This window comes from Xiphophorus hellerii, chromosome 9 (assembly GCF_003331165.1).
Source record: "Xiphophorus hellerii strain 12219 chromosome 9, Xiphophorus_hellerii-4.1, whole genome shotgun sequence".
In the NCBI taxonomy this organism is placed as follows: domain Eukaryota; kingdom Metazoa; phylum Chordata; class Actinopteri; order Cyprinodontiformes; family Poeciliidae; genus Xiphophorus; species Xiphophorus hellerii.
The window spans coordinates 28432938-28454566 of NC_045680.1; the positions used below are offsets into that span (position 1 = coordinate 28432938).

At 39.4% G+C, this 21629-nt stretch overlaps 1 protein-coding gene across 5 annotated transcripts in view; it reads right to left on the minus strand.

Annotated features, from left to right (window-relative positions):
* Positions 1 to 1413: 1413 nt before the first annotated feature.
* ect2 (epithelial cell transforming 2) overlaps positions 1414 to 21629 on the minus strand; it is a 39300-nt gene continuing 19084 nt past the window's right edge. For 3 of the 5 annotated variants that reach the window (XM_032572512.1, XM_032572513.1, XM_032572511.1), the window contains 14 exons: positions 21310 to 21434; positions 20236 to 20355; positions 20074 to 20142; positions 19818 to 19928; positions 19237 to 19333; positions 18953 to 19034; positions 17472 to 17550; positions 16576 to 16695; positions 14962 to 15100; positions 14538 to 14692; positions 11636 to 11743; positions 9608 to 9742; positions 4691 to 5219; positions 2441 to 2552 (listed from right to left, as the gene is read on the minus strand). In XM_032572512.1, coding sequence (XP_032428403.1) covers positions 4722 to 5219; positions 9608 to 9742; positions 11636 to 11743; positions 14538 to 14692; positions 14962 to 15100; positions 16576 to 16695; positions 17472 to 17550; positions 18953 to 19034; positions 19237 to 19333; positions 19818 to 19928; positions 20074 to 20142; positions 20236 to 20355; positions 21310 to 21434 — 1838 coding nt within the window. In that variant the 3' untranslated portion in view covers positions 2441 to 2552; positions 4691 to 4721. Of the gene's footprint in view, positions 2553 to 4690; positions 5220 to 9607; positions 9743 to 11635; positions 11744 to 14537; positions 14693 to 14961; positions 15101 to 16575; positions 16696 to 17471; positions 17551 to 18952; positions 19035 to 19236; positions 19334 to 19817; positions 19929 to 20073; positions 20143 to 20235; positions 20356 to 21309; positions 21435 to 21629 lie in introns of all 5 variants that reach the window. The other 2 variants (XM_032572514.1, XM_032572515.1) reach the window with 1 other exon arrangement.

The window sequence follows — 21629 nt, forward strand, 5'->3', positions numbered from 1 at the left end:
TCAAACAGAATTTGAGGGAGTTTTGCTTGTGGGTTTAAATCAGGTCAAGCAATGTGTAATCCAGGAGTACATATTTACAAACAGTACATGAAAGCAACACCACACGTTGTCTCTAAACATGCTATAAACAGCACAACGTATGTCTCACATGGTGGGCACCTGCTGAGATGACTGACATTTAGCACATATGAACGTTGACAGCAATGCAGTCCCTTTATTGAGTAAATTCAATTCAGTTCATTTCTATAGCGCCATTTCACAACAAATATCATCTCTGGGAACTTTACAAAAAAACTGCAACTGTGACAACGTTGATCTAGAGTGGAAACTCGTTTGAGATTTGATCTGCACCAAACCAGACGGCCAGATCTGGCTCTAAATTTGCTCCACATGCAGAGCACGACGTTATGTTAAAGATTTAAATTTGCACAGAGCTGGCACACATGAAACAGCAGTAAAAGACAAGACTCGTTACATCCCACACATTTTCTCTGGTGACACAAAATCATCCTTTAGGTTAGCGTTTCTCAACAGGGCCGTGCAGGGGACGGCAGGGGGCGCTGGCAGTAAAGTTTACAAAACAGGGGGCGCTGCCATTCCGTAGGGGGGCGTTTGCTCGAAGGTAAACTTTATTCCTTAAATGCACGTGCTAAAAACTGAGGTGTGTAACTTTAAGACATGCTGTAACTGTATTGGTATCGATGGCAGCTCTTCTCTTCAGTGTTTCTGTTAGCTTATTGGCGCAGCTCCGCACTCTTGCTACTGGTAGCTTCACCACATCAGTTCAGGGTTACACCGGCTAGGCCTTACTGTGATTCACTTGTCAGGTCATGGCTGTCTGACTTTCAAATATTTTATGTCCTATTGAGGGTTTTGTACATATGTTTTGGCAGTGATTTAATCGTATCAAAGCAGCAACGTTGACATGACTATTAAATTAAAAACGGGAAAAGTGTTTTAATCTGCACCAAACCAGACGGCCAGATCTGGCGGCCCATCCATGGATGCTGCATGCTTCCATGGATGGGCAACGGAATATCGCTCCAATAAACCTGTAATTTACAAAATCACAATACCCTCACTGTATAGCCCTTAGAAAAATGAACCCATTTAAATAAAGAAATTCTTCCATGGGTGATACCACGATAAACATAGTTCATTTTATAGAGTTAACATCGATGCGGTAAGCCGTCCGGTATGCAGCGGAAAAAAAAGCGCTTTTAAATCTCACTGATCAGTATATCAGGATTAACTCATTTAAAATTTCAGCACTTATACACATTTGAAAACATTTTTCCAACAAAGAGAAGAAACACTTATTTGAATGCCACTGACTTCCCATATTTAGTCACCAACCCAACAAATTAAAATTTGGAGTAATTTTTAGTTTGTTTATAAAGGACATACACATAGCCAAGTTTAAGTGCATTTAATATAGAGATAAAATAATGAGTGACAAACAGTAAAACGTAATGACAGACAAATTCATCATGAACATAAATAGCAATAAAAAGATTGGCCACAGTCTAACTATTCATGAAAAAAATAAATATGTACACTTATACAACACCCCTTTGCACACACGTTGCAGACAATAATGGGTATACATAGAAGTAGACTAATATGCTTTTATTCTTCCCAACCTCGTGTTTAGAGCTTTATAAAAGTTCATTTCTATATTAGTTTACATGCAGAAAATAAAGGTCAAATAAAAGAGCTGAAGTTAAAGGTAAAAACCCTTTTTCCCACTAAAAAAATGTCAGTTTAGACGTTTGTCTAATATTAAAGAGAATTAAGTCAGTGAGAGAAAAATTAAACTTTGTTATTACAGGAACAGCTGAAGATTAATTGGTTTTTAAAAAAGCCTCATCTTTGAAATTACAATCACATTAGCAAACATGTTAGAGTCCAGAGACAACAAGGTTCAGACAAACTAATATGTACTCTCGCTCTACAGCTAGTGTCAATGTGTCAATAAACAAAGCAAGTAATGCTAGTCATGGAGGATATTTAACAGCAGCGTGTCAACAACCTGTGAACTTACCAATCAGATTAACAGAAGTGGTCCTTGTTAATGCAGGACATCAGCAAAATTGAACTAAAAGAGTCTCCTTCATTTCTTTTTTCAGTGTGCAGTGAACCTCAGCATGACAACATGCCATTCCAGCTAGGAGATCATAATACCAGCCACATCCATGGGCTGGGCTTCAGAACTTGCATCAGGATAAAGAACTGGTGAATCGTCTTCATCCTGGAAACAGGACAATTCTGATACTGGCAAATATCAGTATGTCCTTTCTGCAGATTCCTTCTCCAAAATACTGTCACATTTTCTGCATGTGGAAAGACTGTTCAGAGCGTCAGTGTGGAAACATGGAAGAGTTGGCCCTGAGATTACTGCTGATTTAACCAGAAAACACATTTTCTGAGTTTATCTTGGTGGTGGAGGAAGCTGGTTCATATCAGAAGAGATGGGTGGATGACCGGGAGAATGTGTGGTACTTCCTCTCAAACATGGTTGGCAGGTTGACCATGGAGGGGGAGTGGTGCGCCTGCAAAAAAAACAAAACAACCACTCATTAATAGGAGCATGGACAAAAAGAAATAGAAATCTAATGTTTTTTTCCCATATTTGCTGCTAACAGATTTAGGTTATTAAAATGAGTTATTTGCAAAGAATAGGAGTTCAGTTCTTTGAAATCTGATAGTGGGACTTGCATGTAATAATTTTTATTAGAGGTGTAATACTGCATATTTAGGTATTGATCCAATAGATAAATATAGGATCAGTATTGCCACTACCGATACTTTTTATGTTCAACAGTAGGTGTGTTTTTATGTATTTCTGTGAATTATTTTGTTCAAACAGAATTTGGACGTTTCTGCATTGAATTCTGCTTTTTCTTCCAATGTTGTGCCTGGACCTTATCATCAGCTGCATAGCATGGCGTTGCTGGTATTCTAGCCCATGCTTCATTTTAAGCTGGTAAAACAAATTGCTTGTATTCCTCTCTTCCACAGACTTTGCAGATTACATTTTTCTGCTCCTGGTTTTACAGTTTAACCCTCCGACAGTCTAAAGAGATGGGGTCATTTAAACCTCACCACTTCTTTTTTTTTTCCTGTGCGCAATCCTGCAAAAACAATTAAAGGTTCACAAAAATCTTTTTTGTTGTTTTGTGTGTTGGTTTGGAAAGACAGTCACCCCGCCCCAAGGTGTTTCCTCACTTTCCGACCGTGATATTTGCCGTGCTCCTACTGAGTGCTGCGCTAAGACCGCAGGAGGGTTAAGAGACGCTTTACCTTGTGCACGTCCCGGCAATTTCACACTTACTTCACCTGCGCATTTAACCCCTGTGTTCTTACTGTCTGACCTTTACATCTGCGGTGCTCCTTCTGAGCACCAGGCTGAGACCACCAAACGATAAACTCGAACTAGGTCCAGATAATTTATGTATTTGCACCTTTTTAACAAGCTCCTCCTTTGTGCTCTCAGCCACACTGCTTCCCACTTGCTCTGTATTGATGCCAGCCAGTTATGTCATCAATAAGCATTACCGCGGTTGGCTAGTAGACTGCAGGTCTCTTTTGTGAATCAAATTTCTATTGTTTCTACCATCCATCATATATATTGCACATTCCTATTTGAGAACAAATAAAAATCTACGAGGTAGAGTTTGGAAACTATAAAACTTCAAGAGGGAATCTGAATCTAACGTATCAATCTTTTACTGACTTGGTATCGATATTCATATTTTGGATGGACCCGCCCACCTCTGATTTTAACCTATGAATGTGCTGCCCCGGTGGCCTCTGGCAGTGTTATTTGTAATTTCAAACGAGAAACAAGAAACAACGTAGAGAGAAACACAACTAACCAATTCCTTCTACATGAACTCAACAGCATGCAGAAACAAAGTCATCCAAGTATTTCCATGTTTTTCAAATGTCTTAAATTCACATCTATTTCAGATTCAAGTTTCCATTTTTTGGCAGATTTTTTTATAATATCAATTTGAAAGTTCACCAAGTTATTATACAAGACGTTCTACAACAACGCCAGGAAAGAAGGACGGACTGAAAGACCAGACGGCTGGATAGATGGAAAGGCACATACATAAACATACATAAGCTTGATAAAGCAGACTGCAAATGATCGATGAAGTAAGGAATTTTAATATTTTCTAAAGCCACTCTATTACTAATCAGTAAAGACCAAAGTTCTTCATGCCTGGCCAATATAACTTTAAAATGATTTCCAGTCAATCAGGAGGTCTATTTCCAATAAAAAAAAAGTTAGACCGGCACTTTCAAAAGATAAAACAAAGGACCTTTTACCTCTGGAAGGCCTCCCACCCATTCCCCTAATCTTTAGATTCTGTAGAAGATTAAAGTCACGACTCTGGCTGGGAGAAACATGTTTAAGAAATTAAAATATGACTTGAATCCTAATTCTTCAGGAACATCTGTGGTAATAATATTACAATCCTCTATTAAAGGTGCACAAAAAAGGAAAATATCCCTGTATGTCTTAGCTTCTAAGGAGTTGATCTTGGTCTAAGATATCACCAGTGCCATTTGTTTTGTTAGTGTCAAACAGAACACACCAATGAGTGAAGTTGAACCCAACATTAGAACCAGTATTGGTGAACCCTTAGAAGAGATCAGACAACAGGAAAACTTTGCTCACATGGGACTGCAGGAATAACATCAGTTGCGGTTTAGATCAGCATCTCTCTGCGAGGACTGGTCAGTACAGCAGACTGTGGCTCCACTTGAGCATCCAGGCACGACTCAGAAAAGGTCCTGGTATTCATGGTAACAGGCTGAGGATCTGGGCTTCTTGGCTGAAAACCTCCAGAGGCAAGACGCCTGGCCAGATCCTGGCCAGACTGTGGTTGGATATTTTTAAGATGAGGGGAGCCATGACCAGCTTGTGTGAAGATGGATTTCTTTGGGATTGACTTGGGTTGAATCGTTGGTACAGAATGAGAGGTGGACTTGTATTCTTGGATGACAGAGCTGTATTTGAGTTCAGGACCACCGGAGGAGTCTGATGCGCTGTGGGATGAGTGTATTTTGGCTGGCGTGCAGGGGCTACGTTTACACACAGGGATTCTAGGCTTGACAGGGGCATGATCCAAAGAGTTAGAGCGCTGAACCACAGTACTGTTTTTGGTAGATTCGTTCAGACTGAACGTGGAAGCAGAACGGGGCATCTGAGGTGCTCAACAGAAGGAAGACACATGGAGAACAGGTTGGGACATGAAAGGAACAGCCACAATATCAAAAAGAGAAACTAATGAGAACCATTCAAGTCCAACAAAACATTTCAGCTGTAAAATATACATCTTTAAAGAGTTTTGAATCTATAGTTTGATAGTAATATTTTGTATCTTTCAGATAGTTGAGCTTGTTTCCTCCCAAACAAGTGCAACTTTGCAAAACTTTTCACCCTTCATGAACAGCTTCAGGGCCGGGGCTTCATGGAATCAAGTTTTACGATACAGCAGGTAAACACACCAGACACGTTCAATAACAAAGCAGGCACCCCCTTATGTATATCTTTCTAATATTGATTTTGTCCCAACTGTGCTGCAAACCTTCTTGATGTGCAAGTACAGACTCTACTGGATCTACCAGGATCCTGCATGTCGTCCCACATCAAGGAGATCTTTTCATAACCCAAAACACCAGGTGGGGCGTTTTGGGGTTGTTGAGTTGTTTTATCTCAACTTTCTCCATACTCACAGCTGAGCAGAACTGGAGAAATTGAGAGCAGCTAAACATCCATCAGTGTGACTATTTCTGAAAACATGTGTTAAAGGGCACATTACTCCACTATAAAAACACCTCTGGTACTGGGAATAACCAGAGGTGATAAAGGAATTGTGCTCACTGGACACCTCATGAGATTCTCCTTATTTGTGCCATAGACTCAACTAAATGTTGGAAAAATTCCCCCAAATTAGGGCTGCACCAACTCGAAGCTGACAAGCGTGTTAGCCAGTAGGGTCTGCTGCTGCCGTAGTCTATGTGCTTCAGGTTTCAATGTCTTGTGAGCATCTCCCTGCTATCACTGTTGTCCCCTTTTTTTCTCCATTCTGATCCACGACTCCTCACTAGCTGCCCCAATGGCCTGTCTGTCTCTGTCAAATTTACAGGTGTTCATACAAACATGGTCCATGAGGGATTTTATCACTTCAGATGGGTGTCAAAAAGTCTTTTACATGAATTACCTGACCAAAACAGCACTCTCTCTACTGATTTCCCCTGTAGTGCAACCTAACGTCAAGTCCACAAAATCAATAGCTGTATATAAATCTTCCAAATGTAAGGGTTCATTCACACCATCCTTGTTTAGTCTGCTTTAATCCAGCTCTAGTTTGTTGGGGGAGGTGTGAATATGTAATCGAACTCTGATGCAGACCAAAAAAGTGAACAATGGTCTGTATACAAACCTAGGTCTTGGTCCAGTTGAAATAAACTCTGGTGCGGTTTAAAAGCATATGTGAATGCCAAATTGATCGGAAACCGCTCTAGAAGCAGGTAATGGACTACATTGCAGGACATTCTGGGTAAATAAAACCATAACAAACGTGTGTGTCTAGAGCTAGCAGGAGAAACGGCTCATGGTCTTTAGTCAAAAACAAAAGAGAAATCCTACAACTGCTACAATCTCACACTTTCCAGTGTATTCTTCAGAGGTCTTTGTCTCTTCAAAGGCATCTTGAAGACAAAGACATGGGTCTTCAACTTCAGGAACAGAGAGTTCCTGAAGTTGTTCTTGATGTAGCGCCACCACAGACGAGGGGGGGAAGAGATTGTCTACTAGCATAGCTAAGCTTGACCTATGTAGTCCAGCTGTAGTTATGTTGTGATCCAATAAGGCACTACCAAACCAAGAGAACATTTCAGTTTAAGCCCTGGTCTTGATGACACATTGATACCTTTGCTGTACAACAAGAGAAAATGTATAACTGATAATATAAAACAAACACTAAGCAGCAAAATGAAAAAATATTTAAATAACTATGTATTTTTCTTTTTAAATGTCTTTAAAAAGAAAGAGACATTCTTGGACAAAAATATATGGTGAAAGTATATAATTTTTGTGTTCTGCTACTGTTAAAGATCTGTTTTTGTGTTTACTTGAAAGCTGCAGAGGGAGTTTGCTGAAGGTCAGTGACATGCGGTCAGGGGAGGCAGGTGAGGGAGAGCCTCACCTATCATCATGGGAAAGTAATATATAATGACAAAATAATTTATATTGCTATTTTCACCCTGTGGTTTGCACTAGAAAGTATTTATTTTTCATTTAGCTTAACCAATTTTGATTATTTTTTCTTCAAAATCGCTGAACTTTTGAAATTTCCCATTCAAATGCTCGGAAGCGAAGCTGGTGAGCCAGCAGGAAGCTGAGCCTTACCTTCGATTGCGCAACTTCTCGCTAACTACTATTCTGAGAGCATGCTCCTCATGTCTGTACGTCGCCAATAAAGTGGTTAAAAAACACTAAATATATAAACTGATTTTCCATAATTTAGCTTGTGTATCGTACAGTGTTTTTTGTCACCAACTGTGTTTTTGTCACCAACTGTGTGTGTAACGTGTTTCGTGTGCTGAGGAGCAATCAGAAACGGCAGAGAACAGATTCAAGGTGAGGCAGGCAGTTCTCTTGCCTTATGGCAGGGGGCGCTCATGATCTCAGACATTGTGACTCCACAACTGCAGAGTACAGTACATGATACAGTACAGTAACAGCAAGCTAGCCATACTGTCAAGTGCAGCGATATATTTATAGTTTTCTCTTCGTACCACAGCAATCACTTTTTAAGAACAGAAAATAAACAGGAAGCCTAAAACCATACTACTGCAACAGACTGAATGTTCTGCTCTTTGTGTGGAACATATTTGAGTGGTTGTTTTGTGGCGCTGTCAGTTGCTATGGCAACGAGCATGCGCGTAGCTGCGCTGATACAGAGAGCGAGAAAGAAGTGGTTTTGAGTTGTAATTTAATGGTTTTTCCCTTTGCTGTGGAGCATAGCACAAAATTAATAGTATCTACATGTCCAAGTTTGATTGAGTTAAGGGAATTATTCTATGGCGGCAGCGCAGCTATGCATAGCATGTAAAAGAATAGTTTTGCCCTCCAGCATTGTCCGCTTGGGTGAAATTTCCTTATGTAAACAATAACATGCAGGGGGCCTATATTTGTAGGTCTGATTTTGATTGAGTCAGTGCCTCACCAACTATGAACCTCACTGCACCTCACTGCTGAAGGTATAGCATCTCGTCAAAGCGCCACTGTTCTGTCTGACCCAGAGGCGGTTTGAGCTTCATTATTTTGTAGGATTTCTAGTAAATTTTAGTACTGCTCTAATGCTTTGAGTGAGAGGCAGGATTATATTCCCTAAAGGTTGTTTCACTGACAGTTCTAAAGAAAAAAACAACAAAAATATATTTTTTAACAGCAGAAGTAAAACTAATTAAGTTGGTTTGGACATCATGATGTTTGCCATCAGGATTGTCCTACATACAGCTAGTATCAGAACTATTTAGGGTCTGGATATTTTTTGATATTTTTTAAAGAACATATTCCCTCATAAATGTTTTCAATTAGCGCTGCGGAATGTAGCGCAAGTTTTTCATTGGAATATCAAAGCATGCAATATGCATGTAGCAACCAGGAATGAAAGGAACATGAGTAAATAATTTAGGTATCAGCCGCTTTGTGCATGTATGGTAGCAGAGCAGTTGGGTGCGTTCCCTTCCTGTTGAGCTATCCAATAAAAGCAGACTGATTAGACATGATGCTCAAGGAGGGTCACAAAATGCTGCTAACATATTTCTGACAGAAAGAGCATCAGAAAAGTGTTGAAACAATGTTGTATAATCCTAAGTCATGATGTGCCACTATCCTGTTTCTCCTTCGGGCCATCATTTGGATTTAGAAACAACTGCGTGAATTAGAGAATACAAAGAAACATTGTTTTGGAATAGTTTATCAGAGGAGAACCAATGCACATTCACCGCTCCTTGAGAGTGGAAATGGAGAGACACAGAATCCATTACTATCAGTAGGAAAAACTGATCAGGAGGAATGACTGTCTCAGAGTTTGTATGAAGTTTGATTCATTAGGTTTCATCTTCTCATATGTACATACAGAAAATATAACTAAAACCAAAACACAGCAGACAGCCTCTTGTGGCAGCAACACATAAAGCAGAGGTCCGTTCTCATGAATCAAGAGCAGCAATCTGGTTTAAGGAACAAAGTCCCAATGTTAGGAAACCGCTTGATGTGTCTAAAAGATAACTGCTGACACACTGATCACTAAGAATAAAGATTTACTTTGTAATCAGTTCCATGAAGAGGAACAACTCACCATATTATTTTGATCTCTAAGATTTTAGGCAAGCCCAGCAAAAATAAAGCCACAGATTGGTCCCCATTTAGTCAGAACAGAAATCACATCAGAACTGGGTTCGTGTTCAAACATGACAAATATATTAAATAAAAAGAAGGCCATGTGCACAAATCATCCAAGTCTGTCAGTAGCAAGGCCATCTCTATGACAGACCAATAAAAATAAATTAGACTTACAGCGAACGTTGAGCTGTTGCAGACCCGGTTCTCACAGCTCAGCCTCTGACTTTTCTCATCTGGAGTGGTGTTGGCCAAGAAGGCCCTCTGGAGGACACGCTTGGGGGTCTTAGTGAAAGAAAACGCCCTTGTTACCTAAATGGAACAACAAACAAGTTATGTGTTTTTGTTTTTAAGACATGTCTGTTAGTTTTCTTAAAAGTATCATGGTGGCTAATTTCATCATGAAGAAACCAACAAAAACTAGTTTGAGTCATGGTTCTATGAAGTTGTTACGACTAAAGGTGCACCGATTGCAGTTTCTGGCGGATCAATTATCTTTAATCACAGATAATTAAAGATATCTGCTAGATAATTCTAACTCTGGCTGATACTGTTATTTTTATATACAGCATTGAAGTTGCTAAGTTGGCAACAGTGGGGTGTCTGCTAACCGTCCAGTGCAAAGGTAACCTGGTGAGTGGGGGGGCTGATTTTCAAACCTTTGTTTGGTAGATAAAATCGGCCGATCACTGATTACCAAAAATTAAGAAAATCCAGGACGATCAACTGATTGGTCAATCAGTGAACACTAGTTATGATCAACATACAGTACAGACCAAAAGTTTGGACACACCTTCTCATTGAATTCAATTAGAAAGTGTGTCCAAACTTTTGGTCTGTACTGTAAATCTCCAAATCCTTGCAAACTGTTACAGTAAGCAAGGGTTTACTGATTTTGGTTTTTTTTTTTTACTCCTCCAGTCAGACAGTTAAAGCTGAAGAGAAAACTGACCATCTCAGTCTTTTTATGAACATAACAGAAATCCCTTCAAACAGATAAACATCTCAACCCTGTTAGTAAGGAGGTTCTATGATAGCAAGTGATGAACAATAACAGGATTTATGAACATATTTTGAGGTTTTTAGTAACTTTAATTAGTCATTCCCTTAATTTTTTGTAGAACTCTCTACAAAAACTGTAATAGTTCTGACAAACGTTTTCCTTCCAGAAGCTTCTCAGAACAGTTTGATGGAATTCTGGATCATTCCTGCTGACAGGTTTATTGGCCATGTTTTATGTTGCTTTTGGAGTAATGGCTTCTTTCTTTCACAGTGGCCCTATGTCAAAAAATGAAGCAGTAAATTTGGACAAAATAACTTTCAATCCACAACCGCCCTAGTCACACCAATACTCCTTCCCCATTTCCTCTCAGACTCGATCCAGTCTACAAAAACAAAAATAAAAAAACAAAACAAATCATAACAGATAAAAACCACTTTTCATATATGTGTGCACCACAGATGTGGACACTTAGCATAACAGCTCATGATACAACATTTGTGAAGATATCTATTAAAATGGACCAAGAGCTTCGTTTAACTGATACCTCAGAAGCCCAGGACAACAGACTCTCCGTTCGGGTTTCAAGAGAAAAAGAAAAAAGAAAAAGATGGTTCAGAGATGAGGTTGAAAACCGCTGCTGAATTACAGCAAACCAAATAAGACGAGATGATGGGTAGGAATAAAGTTTAGGAGTTCACTCCCTAAGTTTAGATACTCACAGCAGAATGAAGTAACTTGGTAAATTTAAGATCTATAACTTAATCTTAATTTCATTGTTCATATGTAGTTAGTGAGGCCACAGTCAGTGGGGTTTTTTTTCACTGTGGTGAGGCGGGTGTTGGTGTTGTCAATCACCTTGGCACTTCTCATGACACACTGTCACAACATGGTGACGGTTTTAGGAAATATGTAAAAAAATAAAATAAAATTCTGAATGGCATTAAAGCTACATACAACGCCATTCTGAACAGATATGATCAGACAATTTTTGGACCCAAGTAAACTGGTTATTACAGATTTTTGTCTGTACCTCACATGAAGATGAGAGGTGAAATGTCTAAATCAAGAAAAAAAAAATCTGCAGATATTCAAACCCATTGTCTGGATTTTATTTATTATTAAAGGGATGGGCCTATTGTGACCTATGTATGTCGTGTACTTAGTAGCAGCTGCCAGCTATAGTCATAGGAATGAACTGTTACCTTTTTTGAGGTCTTCTTAATGGCTCTGGAAGCTTTGCTTAGTGTGCTGTCCATATCCTTCGTGGTGACCTGCAGTGAGTCTGGCTCTGTGCACTGAATCAGATCCTCCTGGTTACAAGACAAAAATGAACACAACTTTAATCTTAATTTGATCAATCTGAACCTGGAGGGTGTGATCAGTGGAGATGGCTACAGCAGAACCAACAGGAAAAGACAGAGCAGCAATGGGATGCAAGGCTGAGCTCACATCCAGAGGGAAATTTGTCTCTGCAGAGGCTTTTTAACCAGAGAGGCTCTGTCTTGTTGGTATTCACACTGCAACGCTGACCCAGTGAAAAAGAATTAGGAATGCAGCTGTGGGGCGACACAACGAATAGAGGACAACAACGCCCCCTGCTGCCTGCTCTGCTAAGTGCAGCAGCTTGATTTCATTTACCTGAGCCAGAACGCTTCATGTTTCAGTGACAGAAAGAAAAAGAAAAATAAATAATTAGCGTAACAAAAACATAGACAGTTCGGTAGTCTAGATTATAATTCACACAAAAATAATTTATTCATATATCAGATGGCCTCAATGTAACAGCTGTTGAGTTGTTTCTATGACAATTCAAACAGTATTCAAAAGTCTACATCCAGTTTGAGAAATGGAGAATTTCTGTTGATGCAACTGGAAAAAATAAAATAAAATGTTGCTGTTTTGTCAGCTCCCAGAAGCATGATCTTATGTCACACATACAAGGAATCAAAGAGTTTCCTGATCATTATCACCTGTCAGTGTTTACAGAAAGTTCACCCTGTATAACAAAAGTCAACACACTAAATGCAGGGCTTCCCCCAGTATATTGTAAGCCTGGCGGCCCGCCATGTTTTGCTAGGCCCCTCGCCAGGGTATGCGTCGCTTGTTTTTATTTTTAGAAAAATTTAAAAATTGGTGAAAAAATAAAAATTGCTTCTTTTTTGGGATAAATCTTGAAGCCGGATTGCAAGCGTCTCTGTTCTGAGAATTTCACTCACAGGACAGATTTATTTCTAAAAGGCTTATAATTTATGCATTTAAAGCCAGAGAGTGGACCAGTCACACAGCTGGCTCCTCTGCGAACTGCAGCTGCTTTACTAAGTTTACCTCAGCGCGGATCCCGCGCGCCACCTTTCACTCGAACTGGACACAGGCTGACCTGTATGGATATTTACATCAACCCAGTGTGGGTAGTTATTTTTCTTTGGAGAACTCTATATCAAGATAAGAGTTTAAAACGAACCATGTTAGCTCTGGTTGCGCATCTCTGTGAACCGCAGGAATAACTTGTACTCGCGCATCTGTTTGTAGCCATTTGCCCGTTGAGCGAGTGGTGAGAATGATTTATCTTTGTGGACAGAATTATGTACGCCGTTTACATCTCAACACATTGCCCAGCGTGTGACTCTGTCTTCCCTGTAAAGTTTATGTCTATGGCCGGAGCATTAATGGTTAATGAACCGGCGCTAACCTCAGCATGCAGGTTCAGCCCAGTGATGAGTTTTCGCACTCGCCTCGTAGTCACGCAGGTTTTATATTATTTTATTATTAGTATTATTTTTCCGGTTACACTATGCATCAAACCATACCAAATGCTTTTCCCACTTAGTCAGAGTTAATGCACGCGGAGATCTGAAAAGCTCTCAACATAAACTTGAGCAACAAAAACCGTTTCTGTGACTCTTATTAAAAACTCAACAAACACGAAATGTAAGAGCTACTAAAGTCACATTAGCAGCATTTAATTAAATCTCCTGTTTGTTGCGCATCTCTGTGCAGTCTGGTCCAAAGCTATATGAGGCCTTGATCAGAATTTGACTTAGGGGCCCCTCTTGCTGCTAAAAACATCAGCACCTCTAACAGCTTCTATGTTAGATTTAATCTGGGAGAAGGGGAGTAGTTTAATTTTCCAACCTAAAAAGCAATAAATTATAATTGCAGTTTACTCATTGGTATTTGTGAACTAACAGAGCTCAAACTCAAATATTAAACTCACAGAATCAGATTGTTGCTATGGTAACAAACCCATCTAACTATGAATGTTGTTCTTTGAACTTTTACAAAGTAAACATGCCAGGTCCTTTAAATCTTACATGTAAATGTTCAACAATTTAAAATCTTTTAACGTATATATGCCGAAACCATTAAATCAAATTCAGCAGCATTGATCATCTCAATAAACAAATGCTATATTTATATATCTGTGGTCTATGTTAAAATATCAGCATTTATGGGGCCCCTGAAGCCCTGGGGGAGCCATACGGAGACACTGACTTAATTTGAATTAAACAGAAGTGCAAATAATTGATATTCATAATAATTGTATTTTTTGATTAGTTGTTTTTAAGCCTAGTTGTGGATTTAAATAGCATTTCACTGGTGATGTTTTTCCGTAACATATAATTACAAAGTAATATTTTTACTTCTCCTATCTACTTAACATCTTTTAATACAAAAACACGGTGGACCATCTCGGCGCCCCAACCACTGGGCTTAGCAAGTTTTCTGGGGGAAACCCTGAAATGCCACAAGAATGTTCTTCTGCTCCTTCTTGTGTCTGAACAGGCTGCAGCTGAACCTGCAGACTGCTTTGCAGTGAAATACTAGAGCCAAATCTGTGGAAATCTGCAGCTGGCCTTGAACATTTCCACAACTATTAAGACGGGCTCTAAAATACTTTCTCTTCCAGTATGACGTTAGGGTGAAAGAAAAAAACATGACATCAATTTGATTGTGAGAAAAACTTTTTCACTTTGAAGTGTGGAAAAACAAGTTGATGAGGATGAGTTATTAAAGCTCCACTCTAGTCTCAGTGTGTCTGAGTTTATCCTTCTTTTAATTTGTGTGTATGTGTGAGGGCGTGTTTTCGTGGGGGTGACATCTCACCGCATCAGCTCTGCAGATGGTGTTGGCAACATGACGACATAGAGTACGCAGCCAGTCACGTTTAACCGTTTCCTCTCCGGCCAGCTGGAAGCTGAACAACAAGTTCTCCTGTTCGGTGGGGGGGCGGACCACCAGGGCGAATGCATTTACACATTCTGAGGAGGAGAGACAAACAGGAGTAAGGAACATTCACACTGATACAGACTTTGAAAAGAAAAAGATAGTTGTTTGACCATAGGCTACACTTATCTTTAAGCACATTGTAACATAATACTTACAAAGCAAGATTTTAACCTATAATGGAATACATACCTGGAAACTAATGGAGTGGCCTAGCAGACCAAACCATTTCTCAGGCTAATTGTATCTTTAGAGTTGGATTAATGCATGCTCACATGAGGGGTTAATGCTTAATGTGAGTCACCTTCAGTGTCATGCAGATCCAGCACTCTGCGAATCTGTGACAGCGGCATGAGAGCGATGTGCTTCAGCGGAGGGGGAGGCCTGGACTGCCCCACTGGACTTTTAAATGTATTGATCACTTTGTGACGCTTCCTGGCAATCTGCAGACACGCAGTTAAACATAACAAGACAGCAATGCGAGAGAAGGAAAAACAGAGCCAACTTCAAAGTTGGCTCTCTGGGTGTGGGTGCAGCTAGGAGTGTGTGAAAAGCTGCAGAGGTTTACTTAATAAATCAATGACCCTTTCACGGAGGTAAACGACACGAGTCATTACTGTCACATTAATTACGTGGCCAGAGCAAAGACAGGGAGGACAAAAATCAAAACACATTATAGGTTGAGATGAAATCAACAGTTGCTAATGATTGAGGGGAGAAGCGAGGCCACCCACTGTGAGAGCAGCCAGTCTACATGCAGGCTGTGTGAAACAGCCTGTCAGGACGAACATGGAGAGCTCCGGCTGATTAGGAGGTGTCTCTCACTCCTGAATCAGCACAGACTCTCAACTCGTCTTGTCCTTTCTGCTGACCTGTGTTAATTAACACACAGTTCCTGTGACCACACTGACAGACTGGATACACACGGGCTACTAAAGGTCAAACAGAAAAATACAACTGCTGTTATCTGAGCAAATAGACAACCAATCAGAACCAGGAGGAGGAACTTAGCGCTACCAATCACCCTGATGACCCTCACATTGACCCCTTGCTTTCTGCTGCTGTACAGCAGGTTCACCTGTTAGAAAAATTATCTAACTCGTGCCCTTGTAAGGGCATGTCCACAGAAGGTTCCAGAACATCCTGTAGTAAAGGTCATTGGTCAATTCTTTGTGTGACTGTGTGAAAAAGCCCAACCTCCTTCTTTGTTTTTTCTAATAAAAGAGCAGTGGGGTCAAAGAGCCGACGGAGTTGATCACAGACAGTGTTTGACCGCGGTTCTCCGCGTCTGGCTCAGCTTCCCTCTTCTGCAGAAAAGTAATTTGTGTCTTTGGTTGATTCTTTGCAGGTTAGGAACTAAAACAGACCTATCATCACCAAAGCAGAATCTGCTATGAATGCTAAGGCTAGTCAGCATGGCCACCAATGATTAACTGTTTTTCTGGAACAGTAAGTTGTTGTTCTGCCATTAGCACATTGAGCAGCAGTTTAAATAAATATGTTAAAAAAAATAAATAAAAAGGAACCATTTATTCAGCTTGTATGCAAGAAAAGTTGATTTAGGGTTTAATTGGGGGCAGGGGAGAGGGCTACTTTAGCATCACAAGGTGCCAGGTGCTAACTGGCTGGTAAATATTCACATGGTTTCCACAAAACGCAGCAGTGCAACATTCTGGCATATATTCAACTGAAACAAAGTGAGAGAGAAAAAAAATCTTGTTCATCGCAATGATAAAAACATTTCATTGGTTTGATCCTACAGCTGTCATTTTTGTTTCTGCTCATTAATTTTGTGTCATGTTGAAAGAAACAGCAGGAAAAATCTTTTAAAACTCTTTACAGACAGATGAGTAGAACTAAAACACTGGTCAGATATGACAACTTAATGGTAATGAAGTTCAGATTCATGCGTCATCACCTCCAGACAGTCGTTAAAGAGGAAGAGTGTGACGTGTTCGCCGCGGTCACACGGCTCGTCTCCCAGAGCGATGGTTTCCACTCGATGCACCAGGCTTCGATGGGACGACAGCAGGTTGGCCTGAGAACAGAACGGCAACACGTTGAAAGGTAAAAAAGGTCAAAAAAATGTCCAATTCTATACGTTTCATGGAAACTATGAACCATATTTCACCACAGACACGCACACCACACCCATACATGCACACGTGCACCCCCACAAGCCCACTTTCTCACTATTCTCTTTATTTCACTAGGAAACTGCAAGAAAGCAGGTGTTCATACAACTTTTGACAGGAACCTTTTCTGTTCCCGTGGGCAAACTCCACCCACACTGAGTGGACACTCAGCAGAAGTGGAGGAAAACATGAATGCTCTCTGCATGACTTATCTGCCTTGATTTTTGTCAGCGGGTCAATTTGATCCAGAACAATATATGTGTCTCAAGTTCAATTATAAAGATCGCCCCTTGAAAAAAAATTCAAATTGTAATATAAAAAAATTAATGAAAGATCAATTTCAAGGATAATTCTTGTTTTTTTGTGTGTAGGTTTTTTTCAAATGAGTAAATTGTCATCATTGATCCTTTATCTATGAAAAATAAAAAAAACATCATTGCACAAATATTGATTGAAATGGTTAGTATTGGAATTAATAATCAGATGCAAAAATGTTTTGGAGAATTTTTTTTTTTTTTGTGACACTACTGCATGAATAAACACTCCACGGGTCAAACTGGCCCAGGAACATTATTGCTGTATCTCAGAAACGAACATAATAGGAGGATTAACGGACAGCTAGACGGCTAAATTACTGTATGATAGAAAACCTGCCGGCAGCAGCAATCTGCAAACTTACAGGACATCCATCAACTTCATAGACAACATCAAAGATTTGCTTCTGGCCTTCAGTCTTCCTCTTGTCCTCATTGATGTGTCTGCAAAGTTGACAGAGGATAAATAGAAGAATGCCAGTCAAAAACTAGATAAAACAAATCACTTTCCATTTTAAACAGATTTGCATTCCAATTTTTCCTTTAAACACAAAGAAATTTGCATTAAATTAATTGAATATCTGTCATCATCTACAACAAATACAATCTGGACATCGGATGGGAAATCCTCCCATTTTGTAAAGGTGCCACCATCCAGCAAAAACATCTGGAAACAGACATCTAACTCTGAACCCTCTTCGTGGGACAACTTCCACTAATGCATTTTGTGGTTGGAAACCAGACTGCATGTGTGAATCCAGTTATATGCCCATGTGAAATAAAAAAGCAGGGGATCTCTGCTTTGTGCAAGTTTACTGAAAATGTAAAACATTTACAGTACATTTTGTTCCTGTAAAGCAGGATGTGTCGTCGTGGATACATTGTGACAGCTTGTAAACAGAAAATAACTGACAATTTAATTTTCTACACGATAATTTAAGCTTAGAAAAAGGTTTTTATTTGTAAAACATAATTACACACGTTACACTTTTTAGTTAAAGTCTGCTTACAGATCTGAAGCGGGAAAAAAAAAACAAAAACTAAGTGAGTTTCAACTTGCAAGTATGAATTATGACAAGATGTTTCTTCCTCTCAGAGGATTGGTCAGTTTAACAATCCAATCTGAACAGTTTGGATCTGGCTGCCAGAAGGACACATTACTGAGCTGCAGCTCTAATAAAAGAAGGAACTTTTCATATCTGCACCTCTGGAAATTACAGAGTATAATATCCCAACATGATTTTCAAAAATCCTGCTTCGTCTTCTAAATGTTCTTTGCTTTTCGTACCACTTTTGGTACTAGGAATTACATATTTTCTCTCCAAAATTAAAATAAACTGGTAGAAGTTGATAATAGCTATAAAATGTATAACAAGTAACTTTTGTTTAGGTGAAAATAAAAATATTACATTAAAATAAATCTAGAAAACATGACGTTACAACTGCATCCTGCAGTCATGACATCATGCTTTTTTACAGCGTTTTATAACCACAACCTCATGGAGCATTGATCTGCAGAGAAACAGATAAAATGATAAAAACAAACTTAGATAATGGCAAATGTCTTATTTAATCCTTCTTATGAGATATATTCTTTTAGTTTTATATTGGTTTTATTAAATAAAATCTGACCAAAACTTCACAGAAATAAAATTTGTACTAGAAAACAACTCCTAGGCTCCTGGAAAATGTATATTATTACCTTAAAGTCTAATAAGTCATCTACTAATCATCAGCAGATGACTTCTAATCTTATTGGTCTAAATTATTTCAAAAACAGATGAAACAGCTGAAAAAAGTTTAGCACACACAAAAAAAGTAAAAGGTCAGAGTTGTTTCAACTCACGTCATCACTTCCTTTAGGGACTCTATTGCTCTTTCCAGAGTTATCTTGTCTGGGTTGTCATCTGATGTGTGTTTCTTTATGTCTACAATTAGAATGAAAAGGGAACGTTTGGTGAGAGGCGTGCAGGAGGAGACGGAACATCACAGCGACAGAGAGCATGCTCAGAAGAACAGACATTAAGTCAGCAAAGAGAACAGGCTGGTGGCAGGTGTGGATGGCGATAAATCCAGAAATGAACGATAAGCATGGAGGTCAGAGGGAAATATTTATAGTGTGTGTGTTACCACTGAGGAGGAGTGCCACACTTGGCAGTCTCTGCACTGGTCTGATGAGCAGCTCTGCAAGCGTCTGCCTGCCGCACTCTGGCTTGGCCTGGTTGATCTGTTGGTTCAACACGAGTATTTAAATCAACCTTCAATTAGGAAGACATGAGGAAAGCAGATGAATCAAGTCAGCTTTTCCCAGAAAAGATTGAACCTGATGCCTAATCCAGCCACCACAGGATCAAGTTACTTACTAGTTCAGGACAATAGGAAATGGTATCATTATCCTGGATAACTGTTACAAGAGTAAGTCACCTTCATGAAGAAATTGAAAACTTTAAATGAAGATATTCACTGTGAGAAGGCTGGCTGTGTGATTCAGCCAGCCAGTCTCCTATTTTATCTGAACTATTTCAATTATAGAGGGAAACAAGCAGAGAACCAAGGAACCCAGATCTGAACATGAAGACTGAAAGCAGGGCATGCTCCCTCATCTCCAGAAGCACACAGCATTTAAAGACAAATGTCCTCAAAGCAACAGAAACATGTTCTCATTTAGTGGGCTTGATCACAACAGGACTAGACCAAGTGAACAGACTCACCTTGAGGAAAGCATGGAAGCGGGCCTTCTGTTTTTCACATCGAACAATGGTCTCTTTGCTCATCTCAAAGAAGTTTACAAATGGGGGATAGGCCTTCACCAACTCTTTAGACTGAGCAAAGAAAAATTATCAACAAGTAGACATTAAAAAAAACCTGCTGGTACAGGTTTATTGTATCATAAACAACCAAATACCACTAGAAATATTTCAATATTTGGTTAAAAACTTCATCTTACTGTTAAAAATCTAAACTCACGTATTTGAGAATGATGTCTCCAACACTTCTGCTTTCTGACCAGTCTGTGAGGAGCTCCTCAAGGTCATTCTGGAGAGATATTTCATTAAACATTCAGAAATTCCACAATCACCCAGGAGACAATTATACAAGCAGAAAATCTGGTTGACAATCAAAAACTACCTTTATTCTGGTGTGAACCTCGTAGATTTCTGGGATGCTACCAAAGATGGTCTTAATTTCCTCCTGCGCCAAGATGGGCCCGCCAACCTGGCCCTCTTTTTCTAATGGATGCTTGAAAAGCTGCAGAGATTATCAGAGAGAAGAGCATGTTTACAGCTGGGAGAAAGCTCCCACTCCCCTTCTTCTGTGTTTCACATCATTGTACTGATTTTAACATTTAAGGGAACCTGGAGAAACTCACTGACAGATCTGAATGTATAATGTTCACCCCACTATTGCCAACTTATTCACTATATTTAGTAACCTTTCAGACAATAAATAAATCAGTCATCAGGCTTTTTAAAGATTGGTGAACAGCCAGGAGACTCAGAGTGAAAAGCAAAACGTCTATTATGGAATTTTGTCTGCACTTGACTTAAAGATTAGAGGTGAAATGTTCATTCAATTGTGCATTTTTTCATAAACACAAATCACCCCTTGTTAAAATGATACATTTATTATAAATAGTACATATAAAAATTAACTTTAGTAAAGCAGAGCTCTGAGCTTTGTAAGCCTTTTCAGACTAATGGATCGAAACACGAGGCTGATTAGAAGTCTTTCAGTTTAACTGATGTTGGAGTTCATTTATAATAAATAAACTGAACATTCCTGGTAGGCAACCTGGAATTAAGTGCCAGCTTCCAGGAAGCTGGAAACGAACCTGCAACCTTCCAACATGGGATCTCCAGTAGAGTATAGTAGAGTAACCTCTGGTTATCTTAATCTGATATTAATATAAACTAATTATCTGAAAAATAATTTATGTGGGTTGAATAAAAATAACTGCAGGATACAATAATATTTGAAGGGAGAACTAAACTTTGCATCATACAAAATAAGCAGAGATGAAGTTGAATTATTTCTCAAAAACATGAACAAAAACATAAGCAGAGTTTTTTCTTAAGGATTCAGAGGAAAAAGGATCAGGGTCATGTTCTTCTTCACTGGGTTGTCTGTTGAGTTCCACCCTCCGCCCCCACTTGGTAGCCAGTGTGTAAAGAAGAGTTGGAGCTGCTAACAGAAAACACCCACCTGCAGGACGGTGTTTAAGATGTCTACATAGTTGCTTTCGGTCTGATAGAGCTCCTTGGAGACCTGCCACCTGGCTGACTGCTTGGAAACCACTGGAGTTGAACTCTTGGAAGGTTTTGAACTTTCTGGAGGAAGACAGAATAGATTTTTAACAGGACAGACTTCCAGATGTCTTGTAAACCCTTTTTAATTAACAGAATTTCCAGGTTTCGCTTTAAGCCTTGTAATATAAAAAGAATGATGAAGTGTTCATATAGCCAGGGAGATGCAGGAGAATCACTTTGGTGTTGACCGTTTCAGGACTGGTTCAGCTTCTAACA